This window comes from Cyphellophora attinorum (genome assembly GCF_001299255.1).
Source record: "Cyphellophora attinorum strain CBS 131958 chromosome Unknown Contig22, whole genome shotgun sequence".
Taxonomy (NCBI): Eukaryota; Fungi; Ascomycota; class Eurotiomycetes; order Chaetothyriales; family Cyphellophoraceae; genus Cyphellophora; species Cyphellophora attinorum.
The window spans coordinates 212,963-237,452 of record NW_017253250.1 but is presented as its reverse complement, the minus strand read 5'-3'; the positions used below and the strand labels follow the sequence as shown (position 1 = coordinate 237,452).

The following is a 24,490-nucleotide window of genomic DNA, read 5'->3' as shown; positions in this document are numbered from 1 at the left end:
GTAGGTCATGAAGTACACCGTGGCTCCAATAGGTCCATTGGTGTGCCTGGCCTACCAGCTGAACCAGATCAGACTGCTTGGTCGATGTGCTTGACGCTCGCCCCACCAAAAAGCAGCGGATGCTATCGTGACTTGGCAAGCTCATGTTTGCAACGAGATCGACGTGAGGAGAGAAGAGGGAGAGGAAAGTCGAGGGCAAGACAAATACTTATAGCCTCTGACGAAGATAGCCAAGAGCAGGCACGGAACAGTCACTCCAATTAGTCGGCTACCTCAGGAGGTAGTCACTGTCCATATGTGGGCTAGGATCCGCTGCTGCCCAGTGTACTCAATTCAATGGACACGTTGGAATGAAGCGTTGAATTTGCCAAAGAAAGTCGAACACCTGGTCGTTCAGAAATGACCGGTGCATTCGACTCCAAGGCAAGGCAGGCTTTTGGGCTGGGCATCTCCTGTCGCTGTCTTTTCAACATTGCGATCACACTCGGAAGCTGTGCATATTGCTTCGCAGGAGTGGCGGCCACAGCTGCTGTTTGCATCGTTGATAACACTGATCCCAAGGAGAGCTTCGCGCTGTGCTGAGATGCCAGTGAGGAACTTGCTAGTTACAGCCGTCCGTCAACATTGCCATGAATAAACAACATTTTTTTTCTGCTCAGACAATTCCCTTGCCGCTCAATGTGGTGATTGGGCCACGACACATCAGCATCGCCCACAGACCTCTGCTCCGAAGAGCAAAGCGCGGGAGCTGTTTTGACGATATAGCGCCTCTTCATCGCAGATTTAGTTGTGAGGAGAGGAAGATGACTTGACGTCGTTGTTTGCCGAGAGACCACTACCCAAGATTTATCAGCTAGCGCACTTCGAGCTTAGCTCCCGCTTAAAGTGGAGAAGGTTTTCAACTTCACGCCGCGAAGTGCGTGCCGGTCTTCTTGTACGACACAGCTTAATCTGGGGACAAAGTCTTCTATTGTGGTGTTGCACCAGGCGTAGGACACCTGTCTGGCACGAGTGACTGCCTTCATTTGCACCTGCCATATCTGTGACTCGGGCCGTATAGCATTACCTGCCGTGGCGGCTCTGCTGATTGCTCTGAGGTCAGCGACCCGTACATATCGGTCGTCTCTGACACCGCCCTTGGGCTTCTTTTGAAGTTGTACATACGACAAATATGTCGACAGCACGCATACTTCGTCCACTCGGGACAACACTCTCACAAAAGACCTCGACGGCACTCCGACATAGAGTCTGCTCTTCATGTCTTCAGTCAAGACGAACATTCGCCACCACACGCCCGGTTGCGGCCTTGTCGTCCGCCCAGAATGAACTACTGGGAGAGCACCTGGAGAAGGCCGACCCGCAGATGTACGAGATCGTCCAGCGGGAGATCAGGCGGCAGCAGCATTTCATCAATTTGATTCCGTCAGAGAACTTTACCTCCCAAGCGGTGCTGGATACTCTTGGCAGTGTAATGCAGAATAAGTATTCCGAAGGATACCCAGGAGCTCGCTATTATGGAGGCAACGAACACATCGATGAGGCCGAGAGGCTGTGCCAGAAGAGGGCGTTGGAGACTTTCAGGTTGAATCCAGATGAATGGGGTGTCAACGTTCAGCCGCTATCTGGGTCACCAGCAAATCTCTATGCGTACTCAGCTGTGCTCAACACACATGACCGTATCATGGGGCTTGATCTCCCGCACGGTGGTCATTTGTCCCATGGCTACCAGACTGCCACCAAGAAGATCAGCATGATTTCGAAGTATTTCGAGACCTTACCCTATCGATTGGACGAGAAGACAGGCTTGATCGATTATGACAAGCTGAACGACCTGGCACATTTGTACCGGCCAAAGCTGATCATTGCTGGAACTTCGGCATACTCTCGTCTGATCGATTATGAGCGAATGCGGGAGATCGCGAATTCCGTGAATGCTTATCTACTGTCTGATATGGCACACATTTCAGGTCTCGTTGCTGGCGATGTCATTCCCTCACCATTCCCACACTCTGATATCGTCACGACCACAACTCACAAGTCATTGCGCGGACCACGTGGCGCTATGATCTTCTTCCGCAAGGGTGTCCGATCAACAACCAAAACTGGTGAGAAGGTCATGTATGATTTGGAGAACCCAATCAATGCTTCTGTTTTCCCAGGCCATCAAGGTGGCCCGCACAATCATACAATCAGTGCGTTGGCGGTTGCTCTGGGCCAGGCACAAACCAAGGCTTTCAAGGAGTATCAGCAGCTGGTCTTGCAGAACGCCAAGTCTCTGGCTAATCGGCTCGGGAATCCCACAAGTGCTGATGGTTTGGGCTATAACGTGGTCAGTGGTGGCACTGACAATCATCTTGTGCTTGTCGATTTGAAGAGCAAGGGCGTCGATGGTGCGAGGGTGGAGAGAGTGCTTGAGCTGTGTGGTCTGGCAGCTAACAAGAACACTGTCCCTGGCGACAAGTCGGCGTTGAAGCCTGGTGGCTTGCGGTAGGTTCTTTGCCCCTTTCAATGATCGCTGTGAATACTGATCATATTCAGGATGGGCACTCCAGCAATGACAACTCGTGGCTTTCAGCCAGCAGACTTCGCGAGGGTTGCTGATATTGTAGACCGAGCCGTCAGCATAACCATACGCGTTGACAAAAAGGCTAGGGATGATGCCGAGGCGAAGAAACGAAAAGCTCCCGGCAGTGTCAAGGCGTTCCTAGAATACCTTGGCGAAGGCGAGTCAGAAACCGAGATCATGGAGCTAAGGAAGGAGGTGGAGGGTTGGGTTGGTACATTCGAGCAACCGTGGATTAAGGCGTAATGAGACGGTGTGGGCTGAGATATCCGGATCTGTCGAATACGATTTGAGGTGGCTGCAGTTCTGCTATTGGAGAGCGTTGTACCTTCTAGTCCCGGGAGTTCATCGCGACTGCCTCCTGGCATAGTTGAGGTATGTTTGCTCCTTCTTTGCTTCAATCACAAAACCCTTACAGATTCACAAGTCAAAGAATGGAGATGCTGTCTTTCCAATCCCACTGTCCATACACCTCCCTCATCTATCTGTCTCTGGTTCTCTGTGTCGTATCTTGTCTTGCTCAACCTGTCCTGTTCCCTTCCCACTTCGTGCTCTGTGCCTGTCACCATTCCCTCTCTGCCCACAATACATGCCTTTTGTGCTCTAAACGCAGTGTCCCTCACGTCCAAGCTGGCCCACGTCCTATCTAACTTATGTTTTACCTGGCCCCGAGCCCGGGCCCTCTGGCTCACGTCCCTTTTCAGTTCACGAGCCTACTATGCAATGCCATTGCATCACAACCTTCCCCATCGCCCCCGACTACCATTGCATCATCCCCATTGTTTACTGCTTGCCAAAGCATCACACTATTTCACTGCTAGTGGAGACTGGCCATTGTCTATAAGTATCCACCTCCCCCTCGCTCGAAGCCGCTGATGTCGACTTCGTCGATCCTCGACTTTTGCAACATCGAGCATTGAGTCCGGTTTGCCTTTGAGCCTTCCACCTGCCATTACTTGCGTCTGAGTCGATCCTCGACTTGGCTTCGAGCGCGGCTTGAGTTGCTTTCAGCGCGAGTTCGATCAGCTCTGAATCGTAAGTGCTGCTCTCTGTCACACTGGCCGCAAACTAATTTTTCGGACCAGTCAAAGCCGCATCGCTTCCATCTCTCTTGACTTCGGTCACAGCGCCAGCATCCTCCTGTATCCTAGAAGCTAACCAGCATGGACGGTGCCAGCCTCGACCGTCCCGCAAAGCGGCCACGCCTCGCAGGTCATGCCGACAAGTCAATGAAACGCCGTGTCTCTCTTAACCCCGTCGTTAGTGTCAGCAGGGAGGAAATGCGCTTCCGCTACCGCAACGGCAAGCAAGTGTCGTCCTTCAGAATGTCGTATGGCAGAACGGTCGAATTCGGGTCCGATTCGCTGGCTGCCAAAGCGTTCGACTTATGGTCTCTGTCTGGCGCGGACTCGACAGATTTTCCACTTACTGGTACACCGATCCAAGCCTTGCTTTATGGGAGTGAGAGGAAGCCGCGCCGCCTGGATGGTCTCCCTCTCGACCCCTATCTTTCGCCCCTCAACACAACCGAAGAGAAGCTCTTTCGGCAAATCGAACGTCATCATCGAGGTCTCCGCGTCTCCGACATCCGTCCCATGCCAGCTAGCCCGGAGAATCGCGATGCCCACTACACAGTCATGCTCGAAGTACACACCACTGTGACTCATGAGGGCGTTCAGCAGGGGCCGTTCGACTTCACGGTGTTCTACAGTGCAGACATGTTTCTGAAGGCCGCCAATATCCCCGAAGCGCGCCTCATCAGCTTGAGTTATGACCGCTCTCGTCTGCCACCGAATGGTGCTGCCGGACGTCTTAAGGTGAACATCACGTTCAGTCTGGAGGGGTCGTATGCCAAGGTCTGTGGCGAGCTCGACATCACAGATTCTCTGCCAGGCCTTGGGGATAATCTGAAGAAAGAGGATATTCGCAGCGTCAAAGCCGCGACTCTCCACGGTAAAGACATCTCCGAGACGCCTCTCGATGAACTCCTTCGAGCCGACAATGTCCGCAAGAACATGCTGCTGACCGTGGTCTCGAGACCTCCGCAAGATATTCCAGACTCAACCATAAGCCATGGGACGGGGATTACAGGATCCCGGTTCATGGATCTTCCCGGGGAGTTGCGAAATCCGATTTACGAAGCCATCCGCGCGAACGATGAAGCGTATCTGAGGGACCGCCAGGTGCGAAAGGTCAATGATGCCCTCACTGCCGATGAGCTACAGAGACCGATCTCAGAATTTCTGTGCGGAGCTCAGATGCTTCGCGTCAACCATCGCACCTACAATGAAGCCCTCGATTATCTGTACCCTTGCACAACGTTGACGATCGTCGCCGGTCACGAAGAAATCAGCAATTATCACTCTAGCGACTTTTCATCTGGCAAGCCAGCCTTCTTCAAAGGTGCTCTGGGTCGCACTCTACTCCACCTGGACAGTCTAAGTCGAAAAGCTTTCGAGTGCGTCAAGGTAATCGAGCTCACGCTTCACGACCCATTCAGTGAGCAGGTCCATCCCGCGAGAGCACTGCCACCCTTTGAAAATGCCTGTCTCGAGGGGCTCCTCGAACGTCTGGCAGCGCGAAAGACGCCTCTAGAGGAGTTCAAGCTTCAGGTCAGAAGCAGGAAGAGATTGTTTGCCCACACCGGTGGTGCAGAATCCATACCCACTGCGCGGCTACTGAAGGAGGTGAAGACCAAGAAGCTGACGATCGTCGCTTACGGTGGAAACACTCATGTTTCAAAGCCGACTGCGAGGTGGTTGGAGAAAGGTATGGTAGTGAAGGTGCCAGCGGCACGAAGTAGCATGCCTAGTACCACACGGATCGATCGGGAGGCGGATTTCGAGAAGGAACCATACTCTTCTGTATTGTAATCCATCATGACGACTGATGAGCTGGTCCACCTATGGGCACCGTATGCGGACAGGACGGTTCGTCCGGGCTTTGATACGTCTTGTGCGATGCTATGACCAGAAGGACAGATCACACGGCGCAGAAGGCCATACTTTGGGTGTTGCTACCAAAAGCCAGGCCATAGCAGCGTATGCTGCCTTAGAGCCCGCCTTGACCATCAGAGCAGCGCTGGCGGGCGGCAGAGGCCTGAATGCTGACAGCACTGCACTGTGTGGATCTGCACTTGCCTTACTGCCTAGTCAAAGCCTTTTCAATGCACCCATAGAATGCCTGCCCATACATATGTACGATAGAAAGGGGGAGAAACTCAGACAAAAAATGTGAAACCGTATACCCAAATCTCGCTCCCTGAATCGAGCACTGATGTCGCTCCTATGCGTTCCTTTACTTTGAATTCGTATTAACGCATCCATCCGTACCATCCAAACATCGAGCCATCGTACTGTTGTCTCGTTGACTTCCGAGTCTCATTGCCACCACTTTTCCCAGTTCAGCCATACCCTCCCTCCTATCGACCCACAACACCCCAGCCCAACAACCGACCATCCCCCGCAGACATTCTTAACCGTCTCTCCGACCTCGCGAGCGAGACCCTGTCCCAGTGCCCTCCCCTACTCGCCCGCGGCGCTGCTTCCGGCCTCACGGCATCCAGCCTAATGCTCGCTGTGCTCTCCTAGACGGTGTGGAGGTGTCGGCCCTTCGCGGCCACCACCTTTCCCCGTCGCAGCCACACCGCAAACCACACAGATGGCCTCGTGAAGACTTTTTGTGAGCCCTTCCACGAATCTGCAGATCTCGTTGAAACCCGCCGAAGCGCCCAATGCCCAAATGTACCGGCCAGAAAGCACAGTGAACCACACGTGCGAATCGACGTGATGCCCATGCAAATCCAGCCTACTACGCGGAGAGCGTACGTCTCGGTGGGTTGCAGCGGTTCCTGTTTCAGTCTTTTGTTAGCGGCGTGCGCAAGAGGATTCGGGAAGTTCAAGGCAATTTCTCGTTTCGTGTACGCACCTCGATATCCCACGAGCCGATGCAGACAGCGATTGCGAAGTTTGAAAGGAGCCAAGCCAGCAGCAAGTAGGTTCTGAGCTTCCGATATGCCTCGGACTGCTCCTGCAACCCAGCATTCAGGGAGGATTGTCGGGACGAAAGCCGCGTCAGCAGCCTTCTCAGTGGTGTGGGCCGCTCTTTGAACTCCTCGCCGGGAACAGTCCAGCTTCGGCCTGAGGCGCGCTCGAGTGCTGGAGTTATTGTTACTTGCTGCGCCACATCGCTGCCTTTGGTGCCCCAGGAGACATCATGCCAGTTGCAGAACGCATGGAGCATGAGCAGATTGACGAAGCAGGGCGCGAAGAGGATGTACTGAAGCCAGGAGGTGAGTATGTGCCAGGCGGAGAGGTGGGCGAGGGAGCAGATTATTGGGCCACCGAATATGACTGCTAGCACGAGGATGGAGCTGGTTAGGTTGGACTTGGAGAATAATGCTGTGCTGCCTGGGTAGGGTTGTGCGTTGGCATAGGATTGGGCGAGGGCTTGGAGCGAGTAGATGGAGAGGGAGAGGATGTAGGCTGAGAACATGCAGAAGACGAGAGCTGAGAGCAGGTTGAGGTAGCGGAGGTCTCGTGGTCGCGAGCCGAGGGCGAGAATGATCTGGAACACCAAGAACCAGACGTAAAATCCGAGAAGGTAGTTATTGATCGTGGCGATCGTGGAGGCGTGGGCTGACGCTGTGCCCGCGACTGTGTCGGTTTGAGCTTGATTATGACCGCAGTCACGAGAAAGAGGATGGTTGGCGCAAACCACGCAATCAAGCTTGCCGCGATGTTGTAGCACATATGCACTCCCAATAATGCCAGTCGGGGCGCTGAGTGCTTGGTTCTAACCAGGCGTGGGAACTCAACAACTGAATAAATAAAAACGGCGAATGCGCCATTAAGCCAGCGTCGCCGCTGACCAAGGAGCTCCACAATGTCGGGAGGTGCGTCCGTGTCAGCACGACAGCCCCAGACGTAGCCTAGATGCCATTTGGCGCCTGCCTTTGCCAGAATCTCGAAGCCCAGAACCCTGTCCTCGGCCAGGAACATGTTCTTGTGGAAGACGGTTGAGTATCGTGCAAGCTCCGACGATGATTGACAGGAGTGATCTCCTTGGAAATAGCGTCGGAGCGGCTCGCCTCGCAGCGCCTCATACCGGTATGCAGAGAATGCTCCTGGCAGCACAGAGACGTAACCCACACAGCTCTCCAGGCTTTTGTCCATGATGTGGCTCATCTTGTACTCGAAGTTCTGAACAGCAACAAGAGGATTGAGTAGATTCTTCCACCGTGGGCCCACGTCGACGCAGAGCTCGCCACATGCACCACCGAGGTTGGGATCGTCCTGAAACGCTTTCCATATTCCAGTTAGAGCTGATGGCTGGGGTCTCGTGCCTGCGTCGAGAAGGATGCAGACGTTCGGATTGAGGATTCGGCCGAATGCGTTGAAGAGCCAGCGGTGGGAATTGATTTTCTTCGCGTTCTTTTCTTTCAGGCATAGAAGGATCTGCATGGGGGTCCGAATCTCGTCGTTCTCAACTTCGATTATCCTATCGCTGCTCAATTCCGAGGATGACAACCAACATGTACGCTCAAAGATGTGTGCTGTAGTTGCAACGCCATCGACCTGCGATCGCATGAGCTCCTCCTGGAAGATTCCAATTGATGTGAGTAGTTCCAGCACTTCCGAATCACAGTGCTCATAGCCATCCAGGAGTAGGCATATCACTGTCCTCCGCGACACAGCATCAGCAGCATCACAGCCATCTATCGATGTATGCCTTGCAGCGTGGCGCACGTTATCGAGAACGCCTTGGAGAGATTTGGCTAGGAAAGATCTGCTCTCGTTGTAGTATGTTACGCCAATTAGCAGCTCTAGGGGCTGGTGGGGACTCGCTGTTTGGAGTGTGTACCCATTCTCAAGGACGAACTCGTCCGGTGGGCAAGTTGCAGGAGTATAGTAAAGGGACGCGGGCTCAGTATCCTGGTTGATGTCGAAATGCTTTGTGGTGGGTGTGGGCTTTGGTAGACCTGTACCATGACTGGAGTCCGTCGCACTCCATGGTCTGCGTCGGAGTTCGATACCTGCGGATTGGGATGTGGCCTGAACCGTATGGTGCGAATCGGGAATAGAGATAGCGAGCTTGTTGGTTTTGGTGTCAGGAACGGAGCGCAGTCTTTCGCTACGCATGTTGTATACTTGAATCCAGAGTACAAGTTATTGCCAGCAGCCAGTGTGAGAAGTGAGCAAGGCGGCGGATGGCTCGAATGATCGCCATCAGGGTTGTCGATGGAATCGGCATAAATATATGGACCGTGACCGTGGAGGCTCACTTCCTTGTGCCCGTGAGCGTGCCTCTCAATAGCCACATCTGCGCTGGTCCACATCGTGAGGGTTGCTGGGTAACTTTCGCCAACTATGCATTGTATCGCGGCGCTCAAGCTGAGCAACTGGTCGTGACCACTCATGGGCAGGATCAGGGACAACTAAGGTTTGGCAATAGGACAAAGTACAGAAACCAAGATGAACAAGGCGATACTCCCTGGATATACTCGCCATTCTTCTGGCCGGCGGCGGCCCTCGGGGTCGCGCGCGCTGCGCATGTATCTCATGTTGATTACGCGACCTGGAGATCGCATTAATGTCATTGCGTTACTGACAGCATGATCGCCTCTGGGTCCGAGATCGAGAGACCCTCTTGACAGTAGAGACCCAGCTTCACCAGCTCCAGGGCCCGGAAGCTCATCAGCTACACGTGCGAGGAGGCCACCTGGTAGACAGAGCATGCAACTAGTTGAGGTGTGTTCAGCTGCTATTATTGTGCTGAGTCATGGATTTTCGGAACGTGGAATGCGACGAGTCATGCAGCGTTACTCAGACCTTTCTTCCTGAGCATAGATATCGCTGCTATATGTAGCTGCTTGACATCGATGCTACCGTATCTGCACCTGTAATGTGGGATCCGACACCGAAATGCTCTGCTGCTAATGTGACTCTCTCTTCCTGCGCCTGCCATTTTGGCCATAGTGAGGTACGGTCCCTGCCTCCTTCTCTCCCAACTTGTCATTCGCTTCACCTCATTCAGAAGCAAAGTGAAGTCTGCCTCTCAAGCTTCATATAAATGATATTGCCGAAATCTGCCCATCATTCACCTCTGAGGTTCGCATGGCGAGTACACGACTTTGGCGGCATGGTGCAACGGCGAGCACATCGAGCGATATTGGTGGCGGCTCTCGATAGCCGTCTCAATAACCCTAGGAGCATGATTGTTCCTCGCGTAATACGGAACCCTCCGAATGGATTGAGAATCCTGGTTCGAGTACGGGTGCTGTCCAATGAACCTTGCCTTTTTGTCTTTTTGATGAAGCTCTAAGAGGGCAGACACAATGTTCAAGGGTAGCAGTAATCAGCGAGTGATTCTCGAAGGGATGCCTTCGAGGGCAATGCTCACTACAGCTGATAATCGACATGGAACTTTGCAGTGGATGTGAATGCTATTGTTCTTGTCTCTAGTTGTCTACTGACCCACTCGTAGCCTGTCAAATTCATGTCCATCATACATTCTGCCCAGCAGATATGTCTATCTTACTAGAAACTCAATTAGATGTAACCTTACCGTCCATCACGACCATTCTACACTTCCCAACTCTAACGATCTTTGGAAAACCAACCATCAAACGAGCTCAGATCGATGCCCTTTGTTGCGTAGTCTGAAGATCGCTCTCGACCCACATCGCCACGCGAACGACGAAGCGATGGCGTCCCATACCCGCTATCACGAAAGCTGGACATAGGTGATGGCGGAGTTAGGCTTAGACGTGTGCTGAACGAACGGCTCAAATCCGAGACCGGAGAGGAGCTGTACCGCGCTCGAGAGGTTGAGCTGCCGCCGACACGGGTGGTAGCTGACCTACCTAGAGACGTGCCATGATCATGACGGTCGCTTCGGCAAGGCGCTCGTGAGTCGGCGCAGTCAGAAACGAACGACGGCCGCCGCGAAGAGCGGCTCTCTGGTATGCTGGAATACGGATTACGCAGATCCATACGGGAGTTAGTATCTCCCCATCCCAAGCCCGAGGGCTCATGCTTCGCTGATAGAGCGCCGCTGCGCGACAATCCCGGTCTGGTGGAGCTTGATGAGGAGGCCTTTGTACTTCCATACGACACTTTGGGTAGCTGGTAGTCAGAGTCGTAGGCTGATCGAGAGCTTCGGCGTCCTGATGCACGGTTAGAGCTGGGTGGAGGAGCATACCTTGAGCTTGGTAGCAGGTAGTTGCTGTCGTGGCGAGATGAAGAGTCTCGGCGTGATGATCCTTGACCAGATCTGGATGACCGGTGGTTGAGATTAAACAGATCTAAGCCGAATGGCCCGTATTCGTTGCGCGACATGTTTGCTGGTTTGGAAAGCAAGAACTCCTAGCACTCGCTCACCGTCAAACATTTATGCGCCAGGATGAAGGATCAAGAGCTGCACAAAGATGATGGACAGTGACAGGATGCTTCGATCGGGACAATAGCATTGGGGGGCAACAATGCAGCTCTGAGCCTTGCACAGTGACGACCTGTTCCTTTGATTGGTACGGCCGCATTGTGAACAAACAAGGACAACTCACATGCACGGACGATGGCAGGCAGATGGTGACACCCAGACACTTCGCTGACGGAGCCCATGGTATGGAGGGTTCTCGGCACGTAGTCGGCGACATTCGAGGGTATGGACCGCGGGTCCCGTAGCACAGATCTGGCTTGAATCCTCGCGGAATATGCAATTGTACATGCTAGGCAGTAACAGACTCAGTACCACGCAGATATCAGTGAAGGTCTCCTGCTAAGTCGGTGAAGCAATCACTCGGTTTGCTTCGGACCTCGACAATGACAAAGAGGTATAAGTACTCATCTTGCCTTCGACCTCATCACCTCCCCTTCTTGACAATACTGCCATCGATCGGGTGATCATTGCATGTTGTCATACCTCGATAGTACCTGGTGCTGCCTGGTGGGACGAGCAGCTTCATGCTTTGATCGTCTGTGTCGCTGAGACCGCGTTGAAGAAGACTTTCATTCGGTCTGGACTGTGTGTTGTCATGCCACAAAGTTGAAGTGCTGTTTGAGTCAGAGCGAAGATGTTTTGATCGCCGCCACGCTGGAAGTCGAGTTCAACTCAAGGTTAAACTTGTCAGAAGGGCTCTGGTAGCGCATGCCTGCTGCGATTAGTGTTATCAATGGGACCCTCCTCATTTATATTCTCGTACAGAGTCGGTCCCGCTTTGTACGAACCAGGCTCACTCAGAGGTATCGATGACATGTCGAGCAGAACAACGCATGATAAGCTCGACGCGCCCCAACAGCGCAGCTGCAGTCGATGGTTCACAACGCGAAGCATCTGCTTGTTCCGTGAGGGTAGATGAGATACAGATCAGACCGGATGACAAAGCTCAGTTGAGACCGGCTGACTGTGCTTTGAGTCATGTGATATCGTGGAAGGTACGCGATTCGCGTCAACTTCCATCGCTTCGACTAATGCACGTCATCTGCTCGATCTCCACCGATCTTGATCTAACCCGCAAGACAACACGTGCGATTGACACACTACGCAGCCATAAATACCGAGCGGTTTACCTCCATTACTCTGATCGCGTCGCTAACGACAGACCATGTCTTTCTCATGATGGCGCCCAAACACCCTGCTGTCCCGAAGGCGCCCTTGCCCACCAAAGTCTTCTTCGATCCATACAACTCCTCGTCTACCGGCCACCAGCGAGCCGAAAACCGCCTGTCGGGCTCCACGTCGTGGCGCGACAGTCGTTCGTACAAACTTGCACACCAACTCAAGGACAGTAGCGGCAGAGGTGGGCAAACGCATCTCTCTGATCTAGTAGGTGCTGGTAGCGAGAATTTTGGCAAAGATGGTCGTAAAGAGAATGGCGACTGGGAGAAGGGAGCTCCGGGCCTCAGAGAAAGTGGCTGGCAAGATATAAGAGGCTTGATGGGTGGTTCGAAGAGAAAGGCTGTCGGAAATCTGGATCGAAACCGAGACACGAGTTTGAAGAGAGGCATAAGCGATCAGACTGATCTTATAGGTCAGCAGCAGCCCACGGCAAGTCTGAAACGGCATATAAGCGACCATGATACAGACGAGGGGCTTTCGTTCACTTCTTCGAGCGATTCAGACACACTGCCATTCTCTTCAGCACAGCCCGAGCCAAAAACCACACCCACGTCTAAACCCTCGATACCTAGTCATGGCCTCCACCATATCTCGTCGCAAGCATACTCTATCAACGATGATACACGAATACAACCAGACTCGTTCTCAGGAACAAATGACGACACCACTTCGCCACCGTCAAAGCCAGCGCCTCAAATCTTCGCTGGCCTGACAGTCTATCTCAACGGCAGTACAGCACCACTAGTGTCAGACCACCGCCTGAAGCAACTCGTCGCTCAGCACGGAGGTAACATGTCGATCATGCTAGGAAGACGCACAACGACGCACGTCGTGATCGGTGAAGACTGTGGCGGCGGACTAGCACATGGTAAGATTCAGAAAGAGGTCACCACAGTTGGTGGGAAGGGTATCAAATACGTTACGGCTCAGTGGGTGCTTGACAGCGTTGAGAAAGGCGTGAGGCTGAGCGAGGCAAGATATGCGCCAAAGAACCTCAAAGGCAGGATCGCTGGTGCTGGCCAAGGCAGTGTAATGGGGTTCTTGGGTGGTGCATAAAGCACGATACGACCTACACTCGGACGAATTCGACGACTCCGACCGGGCCTTTTGCGATATCTTGGACGCTAATTTACGACCCAGTACGCTGTCCAATGCTTGGCATAGGTCCAAGGTTCATGCACGAAGCTGATAAGTCTACGACTCAAGCTTGAGCAGGCGGACAACGAGTGAGTAATCAAGATCTCACGTGGGGAATAATGCACGTACGACATCCAACTCAGGCGTAGATCTGTACAAAGTTGGGATCCGCGGAACCCCTTGGCGTGGCGGTGCGAGCATTGGCAAAGGTTATGGGCGGCTATAAGGCAACCCGCCCATAACTTTAAGCCAGCCCTACGACTATACCGGTTGAACCTACAGCGGCGGCTGCCACAACTCACGGCATGATCACGGATCCCTCTGCTTCTTAATGCTTCATTTCGGCTTCCTCAAAATGGATAACAGATGATATATTGAACGGCACAAAGAAGCAGTGTTCTAAATAGTAAGATCCTGCTTACGACATCTACGGTCGCAGCCGTTCTGTGCTTGGACTTTCTCAAATGAAGCTTTCGGCGAGTCGGATCATGTTGCTCGAGCCCTCTGCATTCTAACAAGCCCGCAGTGCATCCGGTGTAAGACCAAGAAATTGAAATGTGATCGGAGAGACCCTTGCGACCGCTGCATACAGGCCAATGCGCCATGCGCTACCGCCGAACGAAAGGCCCGTGTGTCGCGGAAAGCAAATGAGGCTCACGTTATTGCGACGCTCAACCAACGAATAGATCTGCTTGAACGTGCTCTGCAGAACGGAGAGCCAGCATTCAATGCACAATCTCAAAGCACCAGTCCAGCAGCGGGCGCGAAGACGCCACCTTTAGTCCGGACTACTACGACATCGACCACGTCAGCTGTCAAAAGCAGCGTGGAGGAAGTAAAAAGTGCATTTGATGCGGGTGAGTCTGATTGCTTCATCGACTTTGAGGGGCAGCGTGACTGATGCTGCACTATCAGACTGGCTCGACCGTGAACTACATGATGCGAAGACCTTCTCACTCAATCGCTTGACGGGGGCCGATGGCGAATCGCCTGCTCAGGATCCCTCTGTGACTCAAGCGGTCCTCGATCTCGATAACTCATTGACGAATCTGGCCGACATTGGCGATGTGATCAACAACGAAGATCCGAGCGCACTGATGTCTAATGATGAGGCCAAAGAATATGTCAAAGGTAATAGTCCTAACGACTGAATGCCGGTTGCTATCCTGAAGTCCCCCTCGACTGCTTTCGATCTCGAAAAACATTGTAATAAAGAAGGAACGACTCTGACGTGAATGCAGTTGCCCTTGAGGTGATGCGAGGAGAGTTCTTTACGAGCATGCTCGACGAAGCCTACCTCATGTCCCTGTCAAACATCATCACAACTCCACATATCAAGATCGATCCTGCCGCGCGGTTGATCTACTACAACTTAGCGTTCCAAGGCTGTGTTATTGGCGACTGTCAAAGTCCACTGGCCGCAAGAGCTCTCTACCTACAGTGCCTCCAGGCAGTCTCAGTCTGGCAGGAATCCGCTATGGGATCAATGATGGATCTTATTGGCTGCTGCATCATGCAGTGGACATGTGTCCTCAGCTTCGACTACCGACTGGCTTATCGCTTCCATACCCAAAGTTGCAAGTTCGCCAAGCAAATGGGGCTGCAACACTTGGACGTGCTGTCGTCCAAGGGCACCAAGGAAGCTGAATTGCAGCATCACCAGCGAATGGGCTTCTGGCATCTGGTTCTCTGTGATTTGTTCTTCCGGCTTTGCTACGGCCGGGAGTCCTCCATCAGCGCAGATGCTTCGCCTAATTTCATACACTTTCCTGAAATGCTGGATCTCGCTAATGCGCGGCCGTACGCTGGAGTAATGGTACCCCACATGATCTGGGGCAGGGTGACAGTATTAGCGAAGGGGTTTTACGACCAGTACGACCGGATCAGAGATGATCCAAAGAAAATCTTGGGACATGCATTTCAGGCCCAGGTGGACTCTATCTGTGATGAGATCGAGGGCATGATCAATGACTGGGATCTTGTACGTATCCGTCGTCAACTTGCTTCCGCATACTGAACTCCAGCTGCAGGTAACACTCATGGAGATCCAAAACGACGACACGATCAAAGCCTGGGCATACGCCGAAACGGTGATTGGCACATTCACCATGCTCCTCCATATGGACAAGCTACGGACCGACAATACCAAAGTCCACGTAACGCCACGATCCCTCCGCATCTCCCGTGTGCTGGTCGATGCCGTGCTAAAGTTCAACGACATCACCCAGCGAAGCACAGTCCATGGCGCGCTGTATATGTACAGCATAGCTTTCTATCCCTTTCGCGGGTTCTTCTCGCTGTACTACCATATCTTGACCAGCGACAACCCTGATGACTACAAGGATGATATTGTTCGGCTTGAGAGGATCTGTGCTGTTATGCGGAAAGCCGCGACCGTGCGGTTCGAGTACGTTCCTATCGCGAAAGCCGTGGTCGGGCTCAACAACGTGGCCAGACAGATCCAAATCGCACAGACCTCGCAGTCGCCTGCACGACAGTGGAACACATTGGGCAATCGACCGTCACTGACACCACAGTCGTCAACAGAGCAGTACATGATGGTGGACGGCAATGTAGGCGCTTTGCAGGACCCAAGTGGAGTGTACGGGCCGATACCGAACAATGGCATGGGTTTCGGCATGAGTCAAGCTAATAATATGGACTGGGTGCCGGTCTTGGGGGATTTCAATAACTTTGGCATGACAGGTGACTTTCAACAGATGGCGGCAATGCCGGATTTCCAGCCCGTGGAGTATCTGCAGGCGGTGGAAGATCATTTTCAGGGGAATAATTGGTGCTCAGGCGCGTGGGATGGGAGGAGTGTGCCGATGGGTTGAGCTGGGAGTGGCCGGTAATGTATCTCGTGCCTATAATTTGAACGTTGTTCAAGCCACTTTGAGATTGCTGCTGTCAGCATCCGCCTTCAAGCGGCTACACAGCCGACCACAGCCATTACTGAATCATGCAACGAGCAGTGAATACCTTTCGGGAGTGAGTCAGTAGAATGGTTCCTCCGTGTCTAGCCTTGATCTCCACTTTGGCTGACGACTATATGTAGTTGGGTTGCCACTCGAACTTGTCTTTCCCCCTTCTCCCGAATGCCAATACACTTCGATCTGGTCCACTTGCCATACTAGAATAGCATCCGATGCTATGTGCTGGGGCGACTCTCTTCAAAGACATCATTGAGGAATTATAGAGTCAAGTGTGCGACCGTGTGATGTGCTTATGGCTGGCTTGTGCCAACCTACAACAATGGTCAAGTGCCTTGAAAGGGCGCACCAGTATGCCAGCTTATATGGAAGTGCGTAGGTTCTTAGAACTCAAGAGCTCGAATGACGCGAAGGCGCAGTCCATGCAAGCCGACGAGAGCGTTATTGTGGGCTGGATGGCAGCAGTGGCTCAGGTATCATGGCTACTCGCTGATCCGAGTCACCCGTCTCAGGACCTTCGCTAACCATCGACCAGAAAGTAAGAAAGCAGAGCAAGGATGCAGAGATCAGGACGGAAGAAGAAGGGGAAGTCATTTGGAGAGAAGGAAAACTTCATGTGCTGAGGGTTTTCGTACTGAGTAGATGTTTTGGTTTGTCCACCTGACACCTTCAAGTAGGGCGTGATCGCTCTAGCGTTTAAGGCGTAGAGTCCGGCAGGCACATCATTGACACACCCCGATCCCAATGTTTCTCTGGTGCTGCTTCACAGACAGGGAAGACTCCTTGCCAAGATACTTGTGTCGTCTTTGTCCAGATCGTTGAATGTGGCGAAGAAGGCTTCCAGGCAGTCGTACAGTACCCAAGGTTGCGCCTTCTCGATCATGCAGTAGTAGTAGCCTCGAAACTACATATCTGCTCACCATCATTAGAGACAAACCACTTCAACACCATGCCAACTTACCATACCATTCATCTCAAGCACCGCGTCTCTCCGCAGCAGAACGCAGACCCCACTGAGGAACGCGACTAGCAAGAACCTTCGCAACATCCTTCTTGACTTTGGCCATGGCTGGCGAAGCGACCCAAGTACGATCCAACTCCGCACGCATCTCCGGTGTCCAGAGCGGCGTCTTGTCTTTCTCGGCTTTCTGGCTCTGAGATTTGATGAAATTGCGGAACCAGATTCGGGAATCGATCGTGCGAGTGGACTTCTGGGGGAAGCTTCGGCCGTGGTGGGAGTGGTGTCTTCGTTGTCGCTGTGGGTGGCTTCGTCTTCTTTGGTTTCGAAGTCGAGGTCGGGGAAGTCTGGGGTGATTGGCGTGGTCTGACGGGACGAGCTTGCAGACGCGCTGTTGGACGAGGAGACAGTCTCGAGGGTCGAAGTGGTCTGGGACTTTGACGGCTCCGACTCTGGCGCAGTCTGAGAGTCGGACATGACGATGTCTTTGCTGGTGGGCTTGGTAGGAGAGGTGGTGCTGAGGACGGCCATCTTGAATGGTCGTATTGCCAGCCGACGATGTTGATAGAGGAAGCGAGAAGAAATTTTGAGATACCACGTAGTCCCTTGCGAGCACCTCGAGTCGGCCTTCACAATGTTAGCCAAGACGCAAAAGTGATATCGACATCGCCCCAGCAACATCACTTGCCACCCAACCCACCACCGCCTGGTCTTGGCAGAGACATTTTTGGCAAGTGGTCTTCATATATTCGTGCGTCCATATTCTAGTCCAACAATCGACCAGAAATTGGAAGATTGGGGCAATATAAGCCACCGCCTGAGTCTCAGCTGGGTAGCAGGGTTGGGTACCGCATCAAATGGCTTCGTAGCTCCTGGGCCACCCTGCTATATTAGGCGCCCACTTTTTGCATTTTCGACCATGTTGATGTGTGATGCTGTAATTCGGTTCTTTTGCGTTCGTGATTGTCGTTAGTGCGTGCAAAACAACTTACAAAATGAGGTTCCTGGAGTCGAAAATCAACGAAGTTCTCGACAGGACGCACTTCGGAATGGCTACTGGTCCTTCACAGCGAGAGTATTTCATACTACAGTCATGATGATCTCTGCCATCAATCTGACTTGCTGGAACTCACATCGATAGCATAGTAGAGCCTACTCCGGTGCACCCAGGGAGTCAGTCAGCAACGGTGTGGCTCTCTCTGAAATCCTGTTTCGAGTCCGCATTGTGACTAACTCCCACTTCTGCCTACGCCGCTCGGGACATTCAGAAGTACATGATCATCGCACTATGACTCCGAGCCGGGTGAAACTCGTGGAACGCATGCGCAGAGAGAAGGCCCGGCTGATTCAGTATTCAAGAAGCGGACCCTCGCTGAATGATTCGGGTCTCACTGGCTCAAAGTAGCAGCTACAAACTTTGAGACATCAGGAACCCTTCAAGTGAAAGAAATATGTTCAAGGCAAGATGCAAGGCATGATGTGATGATTGTAAGAGAACGAGTGTCGTCCAAGCAGGAATATCTTGATATCTTGGCAAAGTGGAGAAACTGTTGCAAGGCTTCGAGTGCGGTGAAATATTTTGAACGAGCAGGACTCCGACTCACACTTTCGCAAACACCATTGTCCCGCGTTTCTGTACCTCGATTGCTATTCACTACAGCTCAAGATGTCTTTCGGAAAGCTGTACGGCTTTTCTGACAATGCGCGCTCCGTCGGTATGTCCCAGAACCTCTTCCTGCCGCAATAGTGAATGCGACAGCCTGCCCCTCACCAATGACACAGTCCTTGAAAGATCATGCTAACCGTGCTCAGTGCTTTTGGCCTTGGCCAAGGAGAAGTGAGTCTCTTGCATGCCTCTAGATCTTCAGCCGGCGCCGAGCGCCGCCATGCGACGTGCTCGTTGACAGAGACACCGCCAGTGATCGAATACTGACGGCAACCACAGCAAACTCGACATCGAGCTTGTAGACACCCGCACACCTACCAAGTGAGTCACAACACCCCAAGCACATGTTAGAGTCATGTTACTCACACACGAGCCAGCTCCGCAGACTACATCAAACTCCACGCCCTCGACCGTGTCCCAACATACCAGAGCGCCGATGGCTGGGTTCTGACTGAGAGCATTGCTATTGCGATCTATTGTGAGTACAGGCGCTCTACACGAATCCCTTGAAAAGATGAGAAACCATCACATCAGTTATCCCTGACAGAACAACCAATGTTGACTACCACACCTCTGATCACCCCATTTGAATTCCGATATAGCGACGTACTTTAGCGGAATACGTGCTAATGTTTCAAAGTTGCATCACAGAACGAGTCGACACGTCTGCTCGGAAAGACCAAGAAAGACTATGCCAAGATCGTCCAGTTCATGTCCTTCAGCAACTCGCACCTCCTGCCTGCCATTGGCTCGTGGTTCCGCCCTCTCATCGGCAGAGACCCTTACAACAAGAAGAATGTCGAAGATGCCAAGCTGCTGCCCTCAAGTGCTTAGCCGTCCTCGAGAGCCACTTCCTCGTCAACAGCTTCTTCGTCGGCGAACGCCTCACCCTAGCCGATCTCTATGTCGCCTCCCAGATCTCGCGCGGTTTCCAATACGTCCTTGACAAGGAGTGGCGCTCTGAGAACCCCAACACCACCCGTTGGTATGAGACCATTGTCAACCAGCCGATCTGGAAGGCCGTTGTCGAGAAGCCAGTATTCGTTGAGGAGGCCGTCAAGTACACCCCACCAAAGAAGGAGCCCAAGCCGGCGGCTGCTGCTGCTGCACCAAAGGCCGAGAAGCCAAAGGCCGCTCCCAAGCCGGCTGCTGATGACGAGGATGACGAGCCAAAGCCAGAGGCGCCTAAGGCCAAGCACCCCATCGAAGCTCTCGGCAAGCCAACATTGATCCTCGATGACTGGAAGCGCAAATACTCCAACGAGGAGACTCGAGAGGTTGCCCTGCCTTGGTTCTGGGAGAACTACAAGCCCGATGAGTACTCGCTCTGGAAGGTCAACTACAAGTACAACGAGGATCTCACTCTCACCTTCATGAGCGCCAACTTGGTCGGTGGTTTCTTCGCCCGTCTCGAGGCTTCCCGCAAGTACCTCTTCGGTGCTCTGTCAGTCTACGGCAAGGCCAACGACAGTGTCATCCAGGGTGCTTTCCTCGTCCGCGGTCAGGAGGCTATCCCTGCGTTCGACGTCGCTCCGGATTGGGAGTCATATGAGTTCGTCAAGCTTGATCCATCCAAGGCTGAGGACAAGAAGCTCGTCGAGGACGAGTGGTCTTGGGATAAGCCCATCACTGTTGATGGCAAGGGTATGTTTTACCAGAGCCCTCCCGACATGACTGAGTTTACTAACATTATTATACAGAGTACGAATGGGCCGACGGCAAGGTCTTCAAGTAGAGGCTGAGCGACCACAAGATTGCGAGAGCCCCGGCCTTTCACGACGCATGGACTCCCGACATCGAAGGGCTCCTCAGTCGGCCCAATCTGTGTGCATCGATTTCACGACTTTTTAGACGACGGCATGATGTGGAAGAACAGGAGCAGCACGAGTCATGCACGGAACGATGTGTCATGTGTGAGGTGCGGCTGCCAAAGTCACCAAAGCGCTCGGCTGTTGTGCAGTGAGCCAGCTAGCGAGCATGTCTTATCACTGCGAAGCATTTTGCGTTGATAGATCGTTCGAGGCTTCCCTTCAGATCACAGAAAAGCGAATTTTGATGCCCTCGATAGATGGAATCGAATCGCTCACACGCAGTTCTCTCCTTCCTCGCATAGTCCTCCCCCGCCGCGTTCTTCTCCCAGCAATTTCCCAGAAAATCGTATCGCTCACACCCAATTCTCTCTTTCCTCGCATAGTCCACCCCTGCCCTATTCTCTCCCAGCAACCTCACAGAGAATCGTGCAACACAGATCAAAGTGGCATCCATCAAAAATTGTGTGGCATTAAGCAAATACGGACTCTCATCGTACAACTCGGTGGACTCAGAAGGTCAATCAGTCTCTCTGATGTCTATCCCTGCTTAGTCACTCTAGTATCTATGTCTGTTTAGCCTTGGTCACATCCGCTGATGTCTTCTCGTCTAGACTCAACCACTTGAAATCCTCCTCTGTGACCGGACTGACCTCTCGTGCTGTCGACATGTTGCGATTGCCACTGTCGCGGGCGTCCATGAAACTGTAGCGCTTCCCTGGCGGCGCCGTCGCAGGCTTGCTGACACTGCCGGCCAGTGCCTTGAGCTTCTCCACGGCACCGAGCTCGACTTCGGGCGATGGAGTTGGGAGCTTGACGCCTTGCCATTCGTCGGGCTCGTACTCTTCCTCTTCTTCCTCGTGGGTTTTCGTTGTTGGCTCAGTGGCGCCGTCGTCAGCCTCGGGCTTGGCGACAATACCACTGCTGTTACCGTCCATGCTGACAGGCGTGGCGTACTCCTCATCCGCAGCACGACTCCAGATAGCCTTCTCCGCTTCGTCCAAGGACTCCCGAGCAGAGGCCTCCTCAGCATCGAGTCCGAGACCCTTCTTCTTCTTCTTGTTCGCTGCCTCTTGCCACTCCCTAATACAACAAGCCACATTAACCTGCCACTTCAAGCTCTCCAACTTCTCCTCCACACTTCTCATCGCGACTGTCTCCCGCAGCTTGAATGCCGCTTTCTCCTTCTTGCTCGCATTCGGCTCTGGCTCCAGAAACTCCGTCACCTGAAGCAGATTATGCGGATGGGACTTGGCTTTGATCACGCTGTCGTCGATCAACACCGTACTGGACATATCCCACCTCACACCCAGATCGGCGCGGCTTGCACAATGGCTTTGTCCTTCCAGATCACGTTCAGATCCTTGTAGACCTGGACTTTGTTGATGAACTGCTCGTGCGTTAGGTCGAGGTCCTCTCGAGAGCGGATCGTAATCAGTTGGCTGTACTGCTCTGGCGTGAGGAGTGTCTTAGCCATGCGCTCGGCAGACTTGAGGGTGGCGGAGGTGAAGAGCATGACGTGGTGGTTGGCGAAGAGGTACTGCACGAGACGGTCGACGCCGGGGCGTTTGACGACTTCGCGGCGCATGTAGCCGGTCCGGTAGACGAGGGTGCCGTTGAGGTCGAGGAGGACTAGGAGCTTTTGGGGTTGGAGGAGTTGTTGGGACGGAAGGGCGGCGGTGTGGAGGTAAGTTTGGGAGGGCTCTGGGATCTTAACAGGGGCGATGGCTTCGTTGATGGGGGTCGGACCGCGACGAGGCGTTGGTTGACGCGCAGATCGTTGTTTGACTGGTCGGATAGGGAGTTGTCGAGGGACATCGTCGGTTTCGATGGACTGGATGATTTGGTCTTGTGCATGGTGCTCATGGGTCGAGCTCTGAGGTTGTAGCGGCTTGACTTGTTAACTCTGTAATCTGAGTGTGGCATGTAGCCATTCACTAACCTCTGTACAGGTCGAAATGCCGTGGCTTGCGGAGCCAACTGGGGTGGTTGCGGCAGCGTTTGGGCAGCTGTCCAGAGACTTTGCTGAGACCATTGTGGGTTGAAGGATGGCAGAAACAACTGCTGCTGATATGGTGGAAGCGGTTGGAAGTTTGCATCAAATTCGGGGACCTGCTGCTGGTAGTGCGGCAACTGCTGGTAGTTTGACTGGTATTGATTGTCGCCATTGTACTGATTGGTAGTGTCAGACTTGTATGCTCTCCAAGCATCGACAATATTATATATCGCGCGCTTACTCACACTAGCTTGATTCTGAGCACTGCGCCGAGACTGGGCAAGTGATTGAACAATGGATTGAGCAGAGCGTGGCTGCTGCGGGACATGGAGCGATTGCGCCTGCGTATGTCGAGTGTCTGGCGTCCATTCCGCAGGGTATACGGGCGTGTAGAATGCGCCGCCTTTCTTGCGGCCCATGGCGTCGAGACTAGGGTTGTAAGGGTATGGCGAAATGTATGGTGGAGGCACAGACAGAGCGGAATATCCTGCGTTCGTCCACTGATGAGGTGCGTTAGTAATGCTCTGCAGAGACATGGTCGCGAGGGAGAGTCACTTTTTGGAGACGCCGGAGAATCTTGTCAGCCGGTCTCGCTGTTGCCAGGGTGAGTCTACAATGAGCGTCGACTTATGTTGAGATCATGTCGAAGTAACGAAGGCGACAGTGCGGAAAAGTTGAAGTTGTTGTTAAGAAGGAATGTTCCCCAAAAGGAAGGTTTGCCAAAACTCCCTATTAGATCTCTTATCGATTAGCTACTCGACCAAAAAGTTGCGAAACGCAAGTCGATCTCTACACATGACTTTTATTCACAACATGACTGCTCAGCTGACCTCGAGAGGGCCAATACAATTACGGCACGACATCTCCGATGCCGAGGATGATGTTGAGTGGCCATCAGAAGAGGATTCAGAAGATGAAGCGTCTGCCAACGGGGCATCTGCAAGTCCAAGTGACGATGGGTCTGAGGAGCAGCATGATTCTGCCAATGACAGCGACAATGCAGACGACACAGAGGACACAGAGCCACCAGAAGAGAAAGAAGTCTTGAAAGACATTGACTTCGGCACCCTCGCCGAAGCTCAAGAACGCTTCGCACCACAATCTCGCAAGAGGAAACTGCCCACAGGCTTCGATGCCGACCACGACGCCGACACCAACACAGCCGCCCGACCACCCGCCGCCAAAGACAGAGACCGCTATGGACCCCCAGCCAAAGTCTTCTCGACAATCAAACACGCCCCCGCAATCCACTCCTCCCGCCAACAAGTCTCCCGCACGCGTTCCATCTTCTCCCCTCCGCCCGCCACCACGAAATCCCGCGACCCACGCTTCGACCCTACTGTCATGTCTGCCACCCTCAACAAATCCTCGGTCTCAAAAGCCAACAGGAACTACTCCTTCTTGACCTCTTACCAGGCCGACGAAGTCCTCTCCCTAAAACAACAGATCAAGAAAGCCGCCGCCTCGGGCGATGTTGAGCAGCAGGATAGTTTGAAGAGGCAGCTGATGTCCCTCGAGGCCAAGTTACGGAACAGCGAGAGGGTAGCGCGGGAGGAGAAGGTTGTGGCTGAGCATAATGCAAAGGAGAAGGCGGCGATCAGGGAGGGGAAGAAAGCGAAGCCGTTCTACCTGAAACCCGGGGAGATCAGGAAGCAAGCGGAGGAGGTGCGAAAGGAAGCCATGGGCAAGAAAGCAAGAGATAAAGCCGAGAAGAGGCGGCAGAAGCGGGAGAAGGGGCGGGATTCGAGGGGGATGCCGCGGGTGAGGAGGGAGTAAGCATCGATCCATGGATGAGGAGGTTGCTATCGAGG

General features: G+C 53.2%; 8 protein-coding genes across 8 annotated transcripts; 5 read left to right on the top strand and 3 right to left on the bottom strand.

Moving 5' to 3' along the window:
- Positions 1-1,171: 1,171 nt before the first annotated feature.
- Positions 1,172-2,809, top strand: AB675_158 (putative serine hydroxymethyltransferase, mitochondrial; the record flags this gene model as incomplete). The annotated part of the gene is made up of 2 exons (XM_018141491.1): positions 1,172-2,487; positions 2,539-2,809. The coding sequence occupies 2 exons, from the start codon at positions 1,172-1,174 to the stop codon at positions 2,807-2,809; spliced, it is 1,587 nt and encodes a 528-aa protein (XP_017997691.1).
- Positions 2,810-3,726: 917 nt separating this feature from the next.
- Positions 3,727-5,436, top strand: AB675_157 (uncharacterized protein; the record flags this gene model as incomplete). Its single annotated transcript, XM_018141480.1, has 1 exon — positions 3,727-5,436. The coding sequence occupies one exon, from the start codon at positions 3,727-3,729 to the stop codon at positions 5,434-5,436; it is 1,710 nt and encodes a 569-aa protein (XP_017997706.1).
- Positions 5,437-6,460: 1,024 nt separating this feature from the next.
- Positions 6,461-8,703, bottom strand: AB675_156 (Chitin synthase 1; the record flags this gene model as incomplete). The annotated part of the gene is made up of 2 exons (XM_018141470.1): positions 6,461-7,218; positions 7,434-8,703. The coding sequence occupies 2 exons, from the start codon at positions 8,701-8,703 to the stop codon at positions 6,461-6,463; spliced, it is 2,028 nt and encodes a 675-aa protein (XP_017997731.1).
- Positions 8,704-12,181: 3,478 nt separating this feature from the next.
- AB675_155 (uncharacterized protein) lies at positions 12,182-16,155 on the top strand (the record flags this gene model as incomplete). The annotated part of the gene is made up of 5 exons (XM_018141459.1): positions 12,182-13,210; positions 13,845-14,175; positions 14,234-14,449; positions 14,560-15,299; positions 15,349-16,155. 5 exons carry the CDS (start codon positions 12,182-12,184, stop codon positions 16,153-16,155), a joined length of 3,123 nt encoding a protein of 1,040 aa, XP_017997751.1.
- Positions 16,156-17,225: 1,070 nt separating this feature from the next.
- AB675_154 (uncharacterized protein) lies at positions 17,226-17,740 on the bottom strand (the record flags this gene model as incomplete). Its single annotated transcript, XM_018141449.1, has 2 exons — positions 17,226-17,395; positions 17,431-17,740. 2 exons carry the CDS (start codon positions 17,738-17,740, stop codon positions 17,226-17,228), a joined length of 480 nt encoding a protein of 159 aa, XP_017997772.1.
- A 1,135-nt stretch (positions 17,741-18,875) lies between these two features.
- AB675_153 (Elongation factor 1-gamma 2) lies at positions 18,876-20,610 on the top strand (the record flags this gene model as incomplete). The annotated part of the gene is made up of 7 exons (XM_018141439.1): positions 18,876-18,924; positions 19,022-19,046; positions 19,155-19,196; positions 19,253-19,353; positions 19,516-19,673; positions 19,721-20,519; positions 20,576-20,610. The coding sequence occupies 7 exons, from the start codon at positions 18,876-18,878 to the stop codon at positions 20,608-20,610; spliced, it is 1,209 nt and encodes a 402-aa protein (XP_017997631.1).
- A 639-nt stretch (positions 20,611-21,249) lies between these two features.
- Positions 21,250-23,215, bottom strand: AB675_152 (putative FCP1 homology domain-containing protein; the record flags this gene model as incomplete). The annotated part of the gene is made up of 3 exons (XM_018141428.1): positions 21,250-21,949; positions 21,991-22,574; positions 22,622-23,215. The coding sequence occupies 3 exons, from the start codon at positions 23,213-23,215 to the stop codon at positions 21,250-21,252; spliced, it is 1,878 nt and encodes a 625-aa protein (XP_017997653.1).
- Positions 23,216-23,492: 277 nt separating this feature from the next.
- On the top strand, positions 23,493-24,455 carry AB675_151 (rRNA biogenesis protein rrp36; the record flags this gene model as incomplete). The annotated part of the gene is made up of 1 exon (XM_018141417.1): positions 23,493-24,455. The coding sequence occupies one exon, from the start codon at positions 23,493-23,495 to the stop codon at positions 24,453-24,455; it is 963 nt and encodes a 320-aa protein (XP_017997669.1).
- Positions 24,456-24,490: the final 35 nt, after the last annotated feature.